The sequence below is a fragment of the Erythrolamprus reginae genome, chromosome 2 (assembly GCF_031021105.1).
Source record: "Erythrolamprus reginae isolate rEryReg1 chromosome 2, rEryReg1.hap1, whole genome shotgun sequence".
NCBI classification, from domain to species: Eukaryota; Metazoa; Chordata; class Lepidosauria; order Squamata; family Dipsadidae; genus Erythrolamprus; species Erythrolamprus reginae.
In genome coordinates, this window is record NC_091951.1 from 250,209,313 (window position 1) to 250,226,772 (window position 17,460).

At 38.4% G+C, this 17,460-nt stretch overlaps 1 protein-coding gene across 1 annotated transcript in view; it reads left to right on the forward strand.

Moving 5' to 3' along the window:
• The window catches only part of LOC139159550 (atrial natriuretic peptide receptor 1-like), a 120,635-nt gene that overhangs the window by 83,523 nt on the left and 19,652 nt on the right, over positions 1 to 17,460 (forward strand). The window contains exons 17-20 of the mRNA XM_070736861.1: positions 3,514 to 3,614; positions 6,876 to 6,995; positions 11,609 to 11,702; positions 13,357 to 13,444. Of these exons, the coding sequence (XP_070592962.1) occupies positions 3,514 to 3,614; positions 6,876 to 6,995; positions 11,609 to 11,702; positions 13,357 to 13,444 (403 nt within the window). The remainder of the gene's footprint in view (positions 1 to 3,513; positions 3,615 to 6,875; positions 6,996 to 11,608; positions 11,703 to 13,356; positions 13,445 to 17,460) is intronic.

Sequence of the window (17,460 nt, forward strand, 5' to 3'; positions counted from 1 at the left end):
GTTCCCGCAATCTCTCTTTGTAAGTCTTGGTTTCAAGTCCCCTAATTTATTTATTTATTTATTATTTAGATTTGTATGCCGCCCCTCTCCGCGAACTCGGGGCGGCTCACAACAAAGCATAAACAGATCGTACAAATCCAAATAGATTCAAATAAATTTAAATATTTAAAAAAGTTTTTAAAAGAACCCCAATATGCTAACAAGCACACACACAAACATACCAAACATAAATTGTACATGCCCGGGGGAGATGTTTCAGTTCCCCCATGCCTGACGGCAAAGGTGGGTTTTAAGAACTTTACAGAAGGCAGGGAGAGTAGGGGCAGTTCTAATCTCCGGGGGGAGTTGGTTCCAGAGAGTCGGGGCCACCACAGAGAAGGCTCTTCCCCTGGGGCCCGCCAACCGACATTGTTTAGTTGACGGGACCCGGAGAAGGCCCACTCTGTGGGACCTAATCGGTCGCTGGGATTCGTGTGGCAGGAGGCGGTCTCAGAGGTATTCTGGTCCGATGCCATGAAGGGCTTTAAAGGTCATAACCAACACTTTGAATTGTGACCGGAAATTGATCGGCAACCAATGCAGACTGTGGAGTGATGGCGAAACATGGGCATACCTAGGTAAGCCCATGACTGCTCTCGCAGCTGCATTCTGCACGATCTGAAGTTTCCAAACACTTTTCAAAGGTAGCCCCATGTAGAGAGCATTACAGTAGTCGAACCTCGAGGTGATGAGGGCTCTTTTCTGCACCTTCTCCAGAGTTTCATTGTCTCTTTTGAAGTGTGGTGACCAGAACTGGATGCAGTACTCCAGATGTGGTCTGACCAGGGTATAGTAGAGTGGTATTAATACTTCCCTGGTCTTCAAGTATATCCCCCTGTTGACGCAGCTTAGGATAGTGTTGGCTTTTTTGGCCGCTGCTGCACATTGCTGGCTCATGTTTAGTTGATTATTCACCAAGACTCCAAGATCTCTTTCGCAGTCACTACTGCTAAGTGGGGTTTCTCCCAGGCTGTATGTGTGTCTCTTTAGCTGTGGCAGTTCATAAGCAGAGAAAGTAATTCATTCCACGTGAACACAGCCCACTGCTCTGCATGAAACTAATGGACTGCATTTAAAGAAAAACTGGACTCTCAGAAAGCTAATTAAGTCTCTTTATACACCTCAAGAAGTAAACATAAACCAAAGAAATTAGAGCAAAATCCTTTATTATTTAAGAATATTTCTATTTATGCAATATCAAGAGCAATAGCACTTACACTTATCTTCTTCTTCACAGACCTCTTTAAGTGGTTTACAGAGTCAGCATATTGCCCTCGACAATCTGGGTTCTCATTTTACCCACCTCGGAAGGATGGAAGGCTGAGTCAGCCTTTAGCCAATGAGAATCAAACTACCGAACGGCAGTCGGCAGACGTAGCCTGCAGTACTGCATTCTAACCACTGTGCCACCATGGCTCATTAATGCACCTAGAATTCCCCTTCAAAATTACATAATCACCACTGGGATCACCAGTGATGGGCAAGGACCTTCCTAATGAATTTTTACATACATTGGCTGAAATGTATAATAATAGTTCAAATGTGCAAAGTCTGCCTCTTAAAAGGGTTATATCATTTGCAATCTAGAGTTGCAATAACAACTATAACAAACCCAGTTTGTGAGTCCATACATCTACCTTCCTATAAACCTTGACAAGGAGGGCCCTAAAGCTAAATTCACTGTGCAAAGAATGATAGCTGAAGCATTCAGTTCCCAAAACATAACATCTAGTAGCAGTAGCAGTTAGGCTTACTGTATATATCAGTGTAGATTTACTTACCACAGTGTGTTTTAAAGCCCTCTCTAAGCGGTTTACAGAGTCAGCATATTGTCCCCAATAATCTGGGTCCTCGTTTTACTGACCTTGAAACAGGGGTGGGCTACTGCCTGGATGGAGAGAATGCAGTGGGGGAGCAAAAATGGAGCTCCGCCCCAGAACACCCAATTTGCACTGAAAGATGTTGAAAGAAAATGCATAAGACAGGCCCACAGTGTAGTAGTAAAAATTTTGGTAGCTCTTCACTCCTTGAAATGATGGGAGGCTTAAACCAGTCAGGATTGAGGGAATTAAACTCCTGGCAATATGAGCAGAATTATCCTGCCGTACTGCATTGTAACCACTGCACCACCACAGATAATAATAGTAATAGTAATAGTAATAGTAATAGTAATAGTAATAGTAATAGTAATAGTAATAGTAATAGTAATAGTAATAGTAATAGTAGTAGTAATAATAATAATAATAATAATAATAATAATAATAATAATAAATAACAACAACAACAACAACTATTATTATTATGTCAATACAACACAGCAAACAAGATCACTATGCTGGATTTCACCAGTCGGGCGCTTCCCAAGCACCTAGAACTGCCTGATGTAGCAGTGAATTATGTTTGCCGATCCCAGTAAAGCGGCCTTTTGCAATTGACAGATGGAGATCCTGTCAATTCCGATGGTTTTCAAATATCCGCTGAGATCCTTTGGCACTGCACCCAGCGTGCCAAGTACCACTGGGACCACTTTCACTGGCTTATGCCAGAGTCGTTGCAGCTCGATTTTTAGATCTTTGTATTTCACTAATTTCTCTAGCTGCTTCTCCTCAACTCTGTTGTCCCCCGGGGTTGCAATGTCGATGATCCATACTTTCTTTTTCTCCACAATCAGGATGTCTGGTGTGTTATGCTTCAGAATTCAGTCAGTCTGAAGTCGGAAGTCCCACAGTAGTTTTGCTTGCTCATTTTCGACCACTTTTTCGGGCTTATGATCCCACCAGTTCTTTGCCACTGGTAAATGGTAGTTCCAGCACAAGTTCCAGTGGATCATCTGTGCCACAGCATCATGTCTATGCTTGTAGTCAGTCTGTGCGATCTTTTTGCAGCAGCTGAGTATTATTATTATTATTATTATTATTATTATTATTATTATTATTTAATTTCATTTCATTTTATTGGATTTGTATGCCGCCCCTCTCTGCAGACTCAGGGCGGCTAACAACAGTAATAAAAACAATGTGCGACAATCCAATACTTAAAAACTAAAAGCCCTTATTTTAAAAACCAATCATACATACAACGTACCATACATAAATTGTGGAAGCCGAGGGGGAAAGAATATCTTAATTCCCCCAAGCCTGACAACACAGGTGGGTTTTAAGAAGCTTGCGAAAGGCAGGAAGGGTGGAAGCTATTCTAATCTCTGGGGGAGTTGGTTCTAGATGGCCGGGGCCGCCACAGAGAAGGCTCTCCCCCTGGGTCCCGCCAAACAACATTGTTTAGTTGACGGGACCCGGAGGAGGCCAACTCTGTGGGACCTAATTGGTCGCTGGGATTCGTGCGGCAGAAGGCGGTTATTATTATTACTATTTATTAGACTAATTGGGAACACAGTCTATGTTTCCAATCTCTCTATTTCTATACGTGTAGCTATGTGTGGAAAAAACACCAGCCCTGTCTTTGTTTTGCAGAAAGATGATACACATTCAGAAAAATATTCCTCGTGCCTCCCTTTGGCAGAACTAATATCTGAAAAATCTGAAAATGCTTGTCCATGCGCCACAGAATATATAGAGGTAAATGTAAAACATTTGGAATATTTTCTGTCTTCGTTATGAGTGAATTACTGTACCTTCTTAATTTATATCCCTAAAAATCACTGCGTGGGCCTGCTATTTATGCCTTAGTATGAGTATTATTATTTCATGATATCAATACTTGTCCGTACTTAACAGTAACTGCAAGTCAAGTTGCTGTTAAGCACAAAATGAAGCACGCAGTTTGATCTATAAAAGTTGGCAACTTTAGTGATTCCAGTGCATATTCCCTTTTGAAGAAATGAAATGTTTAGTTTTATTAAAAATACAAACCAAAGAATATCGTCCTTGCAATTTCTTATGGAAATTTACCATGGAACTAATGGCGCTACTATTTTTTTTTATTTTAAAAAAACTGTATTATTGTCACAAACTGATATTTCATCTTGTCTCACGGAAACAGAAGGCAGCAAATGATGCAGTTAATTTGCAGTCCTTGGAGGTTTAAGACTTCTGTTGGTTATAATCTGTCAGTCCCGCAATCATATTTAATAATTATGGAGCTTTGGCTTTTCCATTTAAAAAATAGCTGTCAGCAAGCCAAAAAAATATGTCTGTAGGATGGATCTTTTTTCAAAAAAAGAAATTAAACGTTTGCTCATCATTGAGGAATCACTGTGCCGTGCTTTAATTTCATTCTTTTTTTTCTTGTTTAATTACCCTAGAAGCAACTGCTCTGATATTTCAGCCATACAGTAATGTATCTACAGAATGTATTTTTTTCCAAAATAATTAAGAGCATCTCCCAGAATGCGTACATTTGCATATGTGTGTTTTGTAGACCACATACACACACACACAGATACTATATAGATCAGAGAAATAGTATGGAAAAGTTAAATATTTTGTTCCCAGAATCACTCCTCCAATTTTCAAAGCATTGAATAACTAAGGATATTATTTTTAAAAAAAAACCTAGCACGAGTTCCTTGTCATTCATTTCACTCCAAATAGCTAGCAAAAACAGTAGACAAAAGTCTATTTTCATTCATATTAAAAGATGCGATTTGAAAAACAAAATGAATTTTAAAAAGTAGGCATTTGTATACGGTTATTTCTTGCCCCCAAATAATTTATTAATGTAACCATAGGTTAATTCCTGTTTAGACTATTTTCAATACATACTATATTATTAGCAATAACATACAATCTGGTTTATTTCTGATTTGTCTCGGGTTTCAAAATTGAAGTTTAAAATAATCCAGGTGAATCCTGTGATATATAAAAAGAAACAGGAAAAAGACCAATCATAGCCATTCCCATCAAAGTGAGTGTTTGTCAAAATAATTACAGTATTTGAGTTTATTTGTTCAATTTTTATGGCCGATCATCTCAGCAAATGACTGGGTGGAGAATTATGATGTCATGATGCAAATCCCAGCCTGATGCCGGTATGCAGGTCACGGTTGTTGTACTATCATGTATATTTTACAATTAGCCCACCGATTACGGACACCCGTCTGACTTGCATGTAGAAGAGGAGAGTGATTTGAATGTACTTCCAAGAAAAAAAAAATCGTATTTGAAACCATGAAGGCAGCACCTAGTTTAATAAGACGCAAATAGCTGCTGTATTCATTCCCCTGCCTATTCTGAATTTAAACATAGAAACATAGAAACATAGAAGACTGACGGCAGAAAAAGACCTCATTATCCATCTAGTCTGCCCTTATACTATTTTTTGTATTTTATCTTAGGATGGATATATGTTTATCCCAGGCATGTTTAAATTCAGTTACTGTGGATTTACCAACCATGTCTGCTGGAAGTTTGTTCCAAGGATCTACTACTCTTTCAGTAAAATAATATTTTCTCATGTTGCTTCTGATCTTCCCCCCAACTAACCTCAGATTGTTCTCGTGTTCACTTTCCTATTAAAAACACTTCCCTCCTGAACCTTATTTAACTCTTTGACATATTTAAATGTTTTGATCATGTCCCCCCTTTTCCGTCTGTCCTCCAGACTATACAGATTGAGTTCATTAAGTCTTTCCTGATACCTTTTATGCTTAAAACCTTCCACCATTCTTGTAGCCTGTCTTTGGACCCGTTCAATTTTGTCAATATCTTTTTGTAGGTGAGGTCTCCAGAACTGAACACAGTATTCCAAATGTGGTTTCACCAGCGCTGTATATAGCGGGATCACAATCTCCCTCTTCCTGTTTGTTATACCTCTAGCTATGCAGCCAAGCATCCTACTTGCTTTTCCTACTGCCCGACCACACTGCTCACCCATTTTGAGACTGTCAGAAATCACTACCCCTAAATCCTTCTCTTCTGAAGTTTTTGCTAACACAGAACTGCCAATTTAAGTCAAACTAACACCAGGTGCTGAAAAATGGACTATTTTTCTTCTATAAAAGTCCACAACATGTATTAAATAACTTACTAAATATACATGCAGACAAATGCTAAAGCCAATTATCCATCCTCTCTATGGTTATAAAATCCAAGAAATAGCATCATTATCATCATCCTTTTATGAATGAAATAAGACATAACAGGAAATACAGTAAAGGTCTCCACATATAATAATAATAATAATAATAATAATAATAATAATAATAATTTATTATATTTGTATGCCGCCCCTCTCCGAATATCCTCTAAGCATTGGCCAATTGTAGCATCAAATCCAGGCCTAATAATAGATTTTGAGGAGAGGAATCACTGAGCTCGTTGCTAGGAGAAAGGTTAAATCTCCCCTCTCCTGCAATTTAATTACAATCCTGATTTGCCCAAAAATTTTTTAAGTGGGGAAAATCACTTTATGAGCTAAATAGAAGTACCTATTTATTTTCAAAAGTCTAGTTTGTCTGGAGAGATCTAAAAGTGGACATTTGGCTTTTTAGAAAACTATGAAGACTATTTTCTGACTGGGTGTTTGATTTAAGTAGATGGAGTTTAGATATTTTATTTATTGTTATTCAGATTTGTGAGGGTTGACTTTTCTTTATAGTTTGTTTTATAATTTGATTATTAGCAATAACATTTTTCTAAAAAAAAGAGAAAAAAATCAGCTTTGTGTAAGCAGGTAAAGAAGGCAGGGAGTGTTTAAAACTGAAGAAAGTATGGATGAATTGCACATAGGTTATATCTGGAGTTGAATTAAACTGGGATTTGTCAACATTCTTAATTGGATGACATCTGATGAATGATAGAAAGAAAAGATCAAGAGACAGGTATCTTGAACTGAAATGCCTGAATAACTATACTATATTCGTTCATTTTTTTTGACAGCTCATCAGGAAATGCAGGAAAGGCAATCCATCACAAAGACTTACTTTTGAGCAAGTCAAGAAATTGTTATATAAAATGAACCCAAACAAAGTTAGTCCAGTTGACATGATGATGACTTTGGTAAGAATCATGGTTATTACTCTAATTATATTAGATTTCTTTCTTCCAGGTCTCCAACCCTTCAATACATTTGAACATCATCACAATGTTCTATCTATAGCAACCTTTCCTGCATACTGCATTCAGTTTTGGTTGCCACAATGCAAAAAGGATATTGAGATTCTAGAAAGAGTGCAGAGAAGAATAACAAAGATGATTAGGGGTTTGGAGACTAAAACATATGAAGAACAGTTGCAGGAACTAGATAAGTGCACTAGTGTGCCTTTCGTCCCCTGTCCAATTGTCTTTCCTTTATCTCATATATCATATATATTTTCTTCCTTTCATATATCTTCTCCTCTATCTTATATTTTTCTTTATATATATTACCTCATGTCTATTCTCTTCTATATGTATTGTGTATTGGACAAAATAAAGAAACAAATAAATAAATAAATATGTCTGGTTTAATGAAAACTAGGACTAGGGGAGACATGATAGCAGTGTTCCAATTGCCACAAAGAGGGAGTCACACACCTGAGGGTAGGACAAGAAGCAATGGGTGAAAGCTAAACAAGGAGAGAAGCAACTTAGAACTAAGGAGAAATTTCCTGACAGTTAGAACAATTAATCAGTGGAACAGCTTGCCTCCAGAAGTTGTGAATGCTCCAACACTGGAAATTGTAAAGAAAGTGTTGGATAGCCATTTGTCTGAAGTGGTGTAGGCTCTCCTGCCTAACCAGGGGGTTGGACTAGAATACCTCTAACACAGTGGTTCCCAATGTGGGACCAACACCCCACAGGGTGGCAATTTCATTTTTTTCAAAATATACTTTATTGGTTTATACAAAAGGAAATAAAACAGGGGGAAAGGGGGATGGGAGTACAAAAAAGAGAGGGGGGAGGGGGAGGGGGTAAACAGTATTGTTATATCACAGCTTATATATATTATTGTATACACATTCCAAGTATTTGTCCATATGTAAATATTTTGTATTCAGTATTCTTTTTTGGATAATCTTATAGCTGTAATATTTGATAGTCCAACAATAACGTGAAAAGAAAAGGGGTAGAAAGGGAAAGAAGGAAGAAAGAAAGGAAGAAGAAAGAGAGAAGAGAGAGAGAGGAGTAGTATTGCCTGCAAGCAAGCAGGCATTTGGATTGTGACGGCTTAGTTTGATTATGTTTGTCGTTTTTGTTAGTGAAACATAATCATAGGTTGTAATATTAGTAGGTTTCTAGTAATTATCAAGTGGATTGAACTCAGACAGGGATTGTATTGAGGGGGCAATTTCATTTTTAATAGGGGCAATTGGAACCTTGTTTAAACCTAGTTAATGGGCTTTTAGGCTTCCTCCGGGTGAGTAGTTCACTTTTTGAATAATAAGAATTAAATGTCATGGGAGGGGGAGGCCTCAGGATTTTAGAGATGCTTAGGTGGGGCATGGCTAAAAAAAAGGTTGGGAACCACTGCTCTAAGGTCCCTTCCAACTCTGTTATTCTATTCCTCTCTATTCCTAATGTGGTCCTTTCCAGATGTGTTATTGTTATCATATTCAGTTAAACATTGGTAATATTCAGATAACCAATATTATGCACAGAAAAGACAATAACAAGAAGCATGTGCTCAAACCTTTACCAACATATTGATATCTTCCAACAAAATACCACTTTAATAGTTCTCTCATATTAGCAGGACTAGCTGCATCTTGAGCCTAATTGGGATCTGTCACTGCTATTCATTCCATTTTCTCAGTTCGCTTACTCCCTTTCCTGTATTGCCATCACTTCAGATTACATGATAAAGATATACAAGAACTATTGCATAGGCAAAATAGAATGGAGCATTTTTTTAAGCTTAAAGCTACAGGATAACCTTTTGAAGCAGTTGAAACAGACACCTCCCTAATGCACTGAACAATAAGGACTAGGAGGAGGAGGCATTGTTTTTATAGCCACTGCTAATAAAATTAACTTTCCTGCAGACTTAATTTTCTGGTCCGGTCTTCCTATTATTTATTTATTTATTGGATTTGTATGCCACCTCTCTCCAAGGATTTGGGGCAGCTCAGAACATAGCAAACAATATACAATGTACAAATCCAAAAAATCCAATTAATTTTACTAGAAAAACTTTAAAACTCTACCAACATTTAAAATCATTCATTCCCATTCACATCGCAAAACATACTACATTTGTCGGCCAGGGGGCAAGAATAGCACAGATAGGTCTTTAAGCTTTTATGGAAGGCGAGGAGGGTGAGGGCAGTACAAATCTCTGGGGGGAGCTGATTCCAGAGGGCCGGGCCCCCCACAGAGAAGGCTCTTCCCCTAGGTCCCGCCAAATGACATTGTCTAGTTGATGGGACCTAGAGAAGGCCAATTCTGTGGGACCTAACCGGTTGCTGGGATTCATGTGGCAGAAGGCGGTCCCGCAGGTATTCTGGCCTGATCCATGTAAGGCTTTATAGGTCATAACCAACACTTTGAATTGAGTCCGGAAACCAATTGGCAACCAATGCAGACCGCAGAGTGTTGGAGAAATATGCCCGTGTCTGGGCAAGCCAATGACTGCTCGTGCGGCTGCATTTTGCACAATTTGTAATTTCTGAACGCTTTTCAAAGGTAGCCTCATGTACAGAGCATTGCAGTAGTCAAACTTTGAGTTGATAAGGGCATGAGGGACCGTGAGCAAGAACTTCTTATCTAGGTAGGACCACAACTGGTGTACCAGGCGAACCTGGGCAAATGCCCCCCTTGCCACAGCCGAAAAATGATGTTCTAAGGTCAGCTGTGGATCGAGGAGGATGTCCAAGTTGCGGACCCTCTCTGAGGTGGTCAAAAGTTCCCCCCCTAGGCTGATGGATGGACAGATGGAATTATCCTTGGGAGGCAGTACCCACAGCCACTCAGTCTTGTTGGGGTTAAGTTTGAGCCTGTTGGCACCCATCCAGACCCTAACAGCCTCCATTATGGCTGATATGTAGTGAAAGATATGCAGTTATCATCTTATTATCATTTGATATGTAGTGAAAGATATGCAGTTATCATCTTATTATCATTTGATACGTAGTGAAAGATATGCAGTTATCATCTTATTATCATATTAGTTATCATGCAGTTATCATACTTATAGATAAAATTCTACTCTGATGAATAACATTTATGAACATTTGAGCAAAGATTCATTTCCCCATTAAAAAGTAGTGTGCAATCTGTTAATCCTGGACCAAATTGAAAAAAAATTCTGAGGACCTCTAGATCAGTGTTTTTCAACCAGTGTGCCGTGGCACACTAGTGTGCCGCGGAACATGGTCAGGTGTGCCGTGAGAGGGGAGAGAGAAGAGAGAAAGAGAAAGAAAGCAAGAGAAAGAGAAAGAAAGCCAGAGAGAGAGAGAAAAAGAAAGCAAGAGAAAGAGAAAGAGAGTGAGAGAGAAAGAAAGAAAAAGAAAGAAAGAAAAAAAGAAAGAAAGAGAGAGAGAGACATACACAGAGAGAGACAGAGAGAGAGAGAAAAAATAGAGGGGGAGCGAGAAAGAGAGAGAAAGAAAGAAAGCGAGAAAGAGAGAGAGAGAGAGAGAAAGAAAGCAAGAGAGAGAGAGAGAGAGAAGGAGAGGAAGGGGGAGAGAGAGAAATGAGAGAAAAAAGGGGAGAAAAAAAGAGAAATGAGAAAATGATTGAGGCAGAGTGAGAGAGGAGAGAAACAAAAGAGAGAGAGAAGTGACTCTTGATTTAAAGCATATGATAAAAAGCACCCAAAGAATAAGAGAGAAAAAACCCCAGCCCTCACACAATGGGGGGATAATATGTACTATCTTAGATTGTCATTTTGTGTCATTTTGGTTGGTGGTGTGCCCCAGGATTTTGTAAATGTAAAAATTTTGTAAATGTAAATGTACAAATGTACATTTTGTAAATGTAAAAAATGTGCCGCGGCTCAAAAAAAGTTGAAAATCACTGCTCTAGATGACCCCAAAGTGAGTTTTCCTAGCTTCTTTTCAGCAACCTAGTGGTCATCCAAAACTTTGCAGCCCAGATCTATTAGCAGTCAGCAAGATATTTTATTCATGCAAAGCAGCTGTCCAGTGCTACAAAAGGATAATGGTTAAAATGAGGAGGACGTTGTTCATTTCCTCCTCCTTCAATACTATAGCATTTGTTAAGGGCTCTATGAGAACATAAAAAGGCAACCTACGTGTACTATATAAGTAAATTATAAATGTTAGAATGTATATTATATATATATCCCTTTTGCTTTTCTGTACCCTGTTTTTTAATGTATATATTCAATAATTATTATTTTTTTTAAAAAGGCAATCTGAAATGTAACTTCATAACACACTCACTTTCTAGTGCTGGATGCCAAGGTTTAAGTATTCTTTAAAGCATTATTTCTTGAATGCCTGTATAAGTGGGTCCCTTTTAAGCATTATAATCATTGCCATGTGGCATTGAAATGATTTCAGACGCACACCTCTGTTTTGTTGCAGAAGATGCGTGGGCAAAGCTGTGCAAAATTTTCTCAGGAGTCTGTTGGCAATGTGAGGCAAATCCAATGAATAGATAGCTGATTATTTCTCGCTGAATATGCTCCGCAGTTGCTTCAATTGAATGCATTTTTTTATTTTGGCTAGATGGAGAAATACAGCAAGCACCTGGAAGTGTTAGTAGCGGAAAGAACACAGGATTTAACATATGAAAAACAGAAGACAGACCGTTTGCTGTATAGTAAGTGATCAGCATCAACAGGAATACAATTTATTTTGAGAAGTAGTGACTAATGTATATGCTGTTAAAAACAGATTTTAGATTTCCTCACTGATTCAAGTATTCTGACTTTCCCTTTTTACAATTTCATGAGATAGGACGAGTTAGTAAAAGTAGGGAAAAGAAACAAATAAAAGCTGACATTTGTTGAAAGTAGACAAATAAGGACAGGTAAATACATTATTAAGCTTCCATTGGAAACATTCTTAAGTATGTTTTTTTCTTTGAGCATCTTCATTCAGATTTACCAAAATTATATACCAGGGAGAGTTCTTTGCTTAAAAGGTGTACAATTAACTTGGTTACATTGGTGAACTGGAATAAGTTGTGAATTCAGCCTATAGTGAAAGCATCAAAGAAAACTCCAATGCTTCAATATATTGTTTTTTTCCCATTAGTCTAACTTGTTTGAAATGTTTCTTTCCAGCCCTAACCAGGTGCTAACGATGTTCCCAGCTCTTACCCACTTGCAAGCTCTTTCATTGTTACTCTCTGCAAAGGATGTTTTCCAAACTGTGTCTTTGTAGGGTTTTTTTCATTGCTTTACTTGCTCCAAATGTTTCTTTCCATCCCTAACCAGGCGCTAACAATGGTCCCAGCTCTTACCAGCTGGCAAGCTCTTTCATTGTTACTCTGCAAAGAATGTTTTCCAAGCCCTAAGTCTTTGCAGGCTTTTTCCATTGCTCTAACTTGCTCCGAAAAAAGTTCTTTCTAGGTGCTAATGATGTTCCCAGCTCTTACTGGCTTGTAAGCTCTTTCATTGTTAATCTCTCCAAATAAAGTTTTTTGAAACCCCTAACGAGGGGATAAAATAATGTGTTGAAGCTGACCCAGCTAAGGATGCTAGCCAGATGAATAGCTGGTAAGCAGATTCTTTTCCCTATTTCCCTCCCCCAAAACTAAGGTGTGTCTTATTCGTCGGTGCATCTTATATTCCGAAAAATACAGAATATTTTCACCAGTTCACCAAAAAATGCCAAAAGTAAGAAACTCTCTGCCCCTAAGAACTGGTGTTTTCAGCAGGAAATTTTCAGTTGCTGACATTTTTGTATATCTTCCCACTTTCATCTCAATAAATAAATATTGCAAGGAAAATTCTGCATGGAAAGAATTATTTTCAATTCAGCCAACTGCCAAAAGCCTGGTACCCAGCAAACATGAATGGAAAATGAACATAGGACAAAAAAGCAAAGAGAGGATTTTTTTTAATGCGAAGTATATAAATTTAGCTGTTGATTATCTATTTATGATTTTTTTTAAAAAAAATCTTAAAGTATGGTAGAGTTATTTAGAAACAAAGAGAAATACTTAACAGAAGTAAGTTTTAATCCAGGAGACAGGTAGGAAAAATAAATAAAATGGAGTATTCACATTTTAGGGTGTTGTGGTTTTTTTAAATAGCTAGAAATCTGAGAAATGGAAAAGAAATTTCATATCCATTTGATGTTTAAATAAAGGAACTAGTTCAAGGTTCTTGATGTAAATTGAAACCTAGTTTGTTTGCTATAATGAGAGTTGAATGTTTCAAATAGGTATAGACATCCCACTGGGAACATATTTCTATGTTTCAACATGTTATGATAGCAATAGTAATTGTTTTAATTATATAAAACAGGTATGTTGCCAAAACAGGTTGCAGATGATTTAAGGCAGGGGAAAACATCAGAGGCTCAAAGTTATGTAAATTCTACCATATTTTTCAGGTAAGTAAGAATTGCTTTTAAATTGCTAGCTAATTGGAATGTGTGCATAAGTTTGAAAGAAGATGTTCTGTAAATTACGTTCTAGGCATACATTTACATCTCACCAATGGTGGGATTCAATATATTTTACTACTGGTTCTGTGGGCATAGCTTGGTGGGCGTGGCAGGGGAAGGTTACTGCAAAATCCCCATTTCCTCCTGATCAGCTGGGACTCGGGATGCGGATGGGGACAGGGGCATTCAAAGGTGGTATTTAATGGTTCTCCGAACTACTCAAATTTTTTACCATTGATTTTCCAAGGCTGGTCAGAACCTGCTGAATCCCACCTCTGCTTCTCACAGTTGGCATTACAGTTACAGCTCTGCATAGTATGTTGAACTTTAGAAAAGCTATTATACGAGAACATAATGCCATTTTTTCTGTGTGTTTTTTTAAAAAACCAACAAATTGGAACACACCTATTATTTGTCTTTATGATGAGTAAAATATTATTCTACCATCTTGAGTATACTTAATGATCTGTAACATTGTGTGCATGGTGTTATGAGTGTTCCTTGTCAGCCTCTGGGATTATCAGATTCTGAGGATGAGGAAACAGAGGTTTTAGCTCATCCTGGGTTAAGAAGGTTATCAGAAGATAGTGGGGACGAGAGCGTAGGAGAGAATGATTTAGAAGTTAGCATGGAAAGTGGTTCATCTTCAGATAATGAGGGAATAGCTGACAGCCCATGAGTTAATCCTAGGTTCAGGAGAGTTGAAAAAAGAAGAGAATAAATTCTTGGGAAAAAGTTCTGAATCTGCAGGTTAGAATTGTGTAATAGGTGAGATGTAATTTCCAGAGATGAATGGAAGGAGAAGATGCTTTTTGACAAACCGCGTAGTTGAAATATGGCATGAATTCCTAGTTCCTGAAAAGTAAGCTTTTGATAAACCATGACAAGTTGTGCTAATTTACATTAGAAAGAACTCTGAACAAAGCCTTTAGTACTGAGAAACCCCTCTACTTTTAGAGAGATTTATAGCCTTGTATCTTCAACTCATTAGCTTGGAATGTGACTTTGCATTGTAAGATTTACTGTGCATGATCTCACAATGTTGCGTGTAAATGTTGCCATTTATTCTGTGTAAAGAGAATAAAAGATTTATTTGTTTGAAAAACCAAAGCCTTGAGAAGAGATTTGTGGATTTGCATCAGCTAGACCAGAACACATGTTATTTATCTATGCTATGATCTGCATATTCATTCCACGTTGGACTTTGAAATAAAAAGTAGGATAAGATCCTTTGTTGGGGAAGGGTGATGTACAGTATACAGTATAGGATATGTTGGCTTGGATATCCCATTGGATATCCAAGCCAACATATCCAAGCCAAAAAATACGACTTTAGTAATCGAGTTGTTGAAGCATGGAACTCATTACCGGACTCTGTAGTATCATCCCCTAACCCCCAATACTTTACCCTTAGACTATCCACGGTTGACCTGTCCAGTAAGGGGCGTACATAAGCGCACTAGAGTGCCTTCCGTCCTCTATCCTATTGTCTCTCCTATATCTCATTGGCTCCCACAAAGCACCTTCAAACCCTCCAAACTCCTGGGGAGAGCTGACTAGTTGACACCAATCTCATTAAAGTGTGCGCTCGATTTTCGTGGGGGATGCGTTCTGAGACTGCCCGCGAAAGTCGAATTTCCGCAAAGTAGAAATGTGGAAGTAAATACACTATTTTTGTCTATGAACAGTATCACAAGCCTTCCCTTAACATTTTAAACCCCTAAATTACAATTTCCCATTCCCTTAGCAACCATTTAGATTATTACTCACCATGTTTATTTATTAAAGTTTATTTTAAAAAATGTTTTTTAAAGGCAGACAAAAGTTTGGCAATGACATATGATGTCATCGGGTGGGAAAAACTGTGGTATAGGGGGAAAAACCGTGAAGTATTTTTTAATTAATATTTTTGAAAAACCGTGGTATAGACATTTCGCGAAGTTCGAACCCGCGAAAATCAAGGGAACACTGTACTCCAAAGAAATGTCTGGCATATGCATTTTTTTTTAGGCCACAGAACCTCTTAGTTTAAAAAACCAATCCAGGATCCCTCATCAAGAGGCAAAACTCTTGTGAGAAAATGGATCACAATCACAATCACATCTCCCTCTCCCCTCCCCTCTCTCGTTGAACACTATCAAGTTATCATGGAATCATAGAAACCTTATTGTGGACAATCCAAAGAGCGAAACCACCCTATTTTTCTTGATTGCATTTCCTGTGTTTTGAAAAAAATAGGGGGGGGGGAATGCTCATTGGCTGTGTATTAAAAGTAGTTTGATTGGAATGGTTAGTAACAGGCTGAATAGAGCAAATGAGGGTTTTATTTTCTAGCAGTTCTTCTCTTTGCTATTTTAATTGTATGATCCTAAAGCTATTGATGTTGGAATGAGATAGTGCCATGTTAGCAGAACAAAAGAAGTTGTTCTAATTGTAATAGAGAAATAATCTTCACAGTATTTTTATGTAACGGTTATTTGATCTTCCCTCCTTTTCTTGCGGAGAGAAACCTCTGTTTTTAAAACTGGCCTGACTTGTACATCTTTGTGTTCAGCAAGCAAGTCCATTAAAATTCTGCAGATTAATGTCTGCTGATTTATGCTTACATCTGCTTGTCTGCAGATGGGCATGATTTATACCCAACTGGGAAAACAACTCTGAGAGATTTATATATCCAACAGATGTAAACCTAATATATAGATAAGAGGTTATCTAATCTTCTTGTAAATTAAATTTAAATGATTCAGCATAGCCTCCCCTCCCCCGCCTTTGGGTTTTTTCTGTCCTTAAAAAAAAAAAGGAACATTCACAACATCTTTTGACATTAGGGCACCTGCTGGAATCTCAGCAGCTACACTACATACAGGATTAGAGCAGTATAGAATAGAATAGAATTTTTATTGGCCAAGTATGATTGGACACACAAGGAATTCGTCTTTGGTGCATATGCTCTCAGCGTACATAAAATAAAATATACATTTGTCAAGAATCATGTGGTACGACACTTAATGATTGTCATAGGGGTCAAATAAGCAATGAAGAAGCAATATTAATAAAAATCTTAGGATATTAGCAACAAGTTACAATCATACAGTCAACATGGGAGGAAATGGGTGAAAGGAATGATGAGAAAAACTAGTAGAATAGAAGTGCAGATTTAGTAGAAAGTTTGACAGTGTTGAGGGAATTATTTGTTTAGTAGAGTGATGGCGTTCGGAAAAAAACTGTTCTTGTGTCTAGTTGTCTTGGTGTGCAGTGCTCTGTAGCGACGTTTTGAGGGTAGGAGTTGAAACAATTTGGTTTTAAACCTACTTGTGCGATGCAACCAATAATAGGCAACCAAAATTTTTACTGCCACACTGTGGGTGTGGCTTATTTTGTGGGTGTGGCTTGCCACAGGTGGGACTGGCTTGAATGGTCCTCGACTTACAACCTCACCAGTGTCACTCGCTGGGGTGACAATTTGCTTCATGTTTCCCATCCTCTATTTCCTGGGTTGCCCCCCTACCTCAGGCTGGGTAGCTAGGCAAACAGGTGCCAATCAGCTGTTGAGAAAAGATAGGGGAGGAAAAGGACCTCCCGCAACTCCTGCCGGTGCTGGTCTCCCTGCCGCTTTCCAAGGAGGAGGAGGACGAGAGGGTGGGGGATTTAAAAATATTGGAAAGCCGAGGGAAAGTCACAAGGTTATTATTGCCACACAATGCTTTTTCATCTCAGTTGCAGGTGGAGTGAGGGCTTCGCAAGGGGAAAAAAGAGGAGGGGAGACTGGTTATTCCGGAAGTGACTGCCACCGGTGACCTGGAGCTGCGCACGCAGCTTCATTTCTGCCAGTGGGACTGCGTTCCACCCCGTCCTGCCTGCTGCCCATCCCTGGATGCAACGTATGGCCCCACCCTCCTTGCCTTTCATAAGCTCCTTAAAACCCACCTCTGTCGTCAGGCATGGGGGAATTGAGATATTCC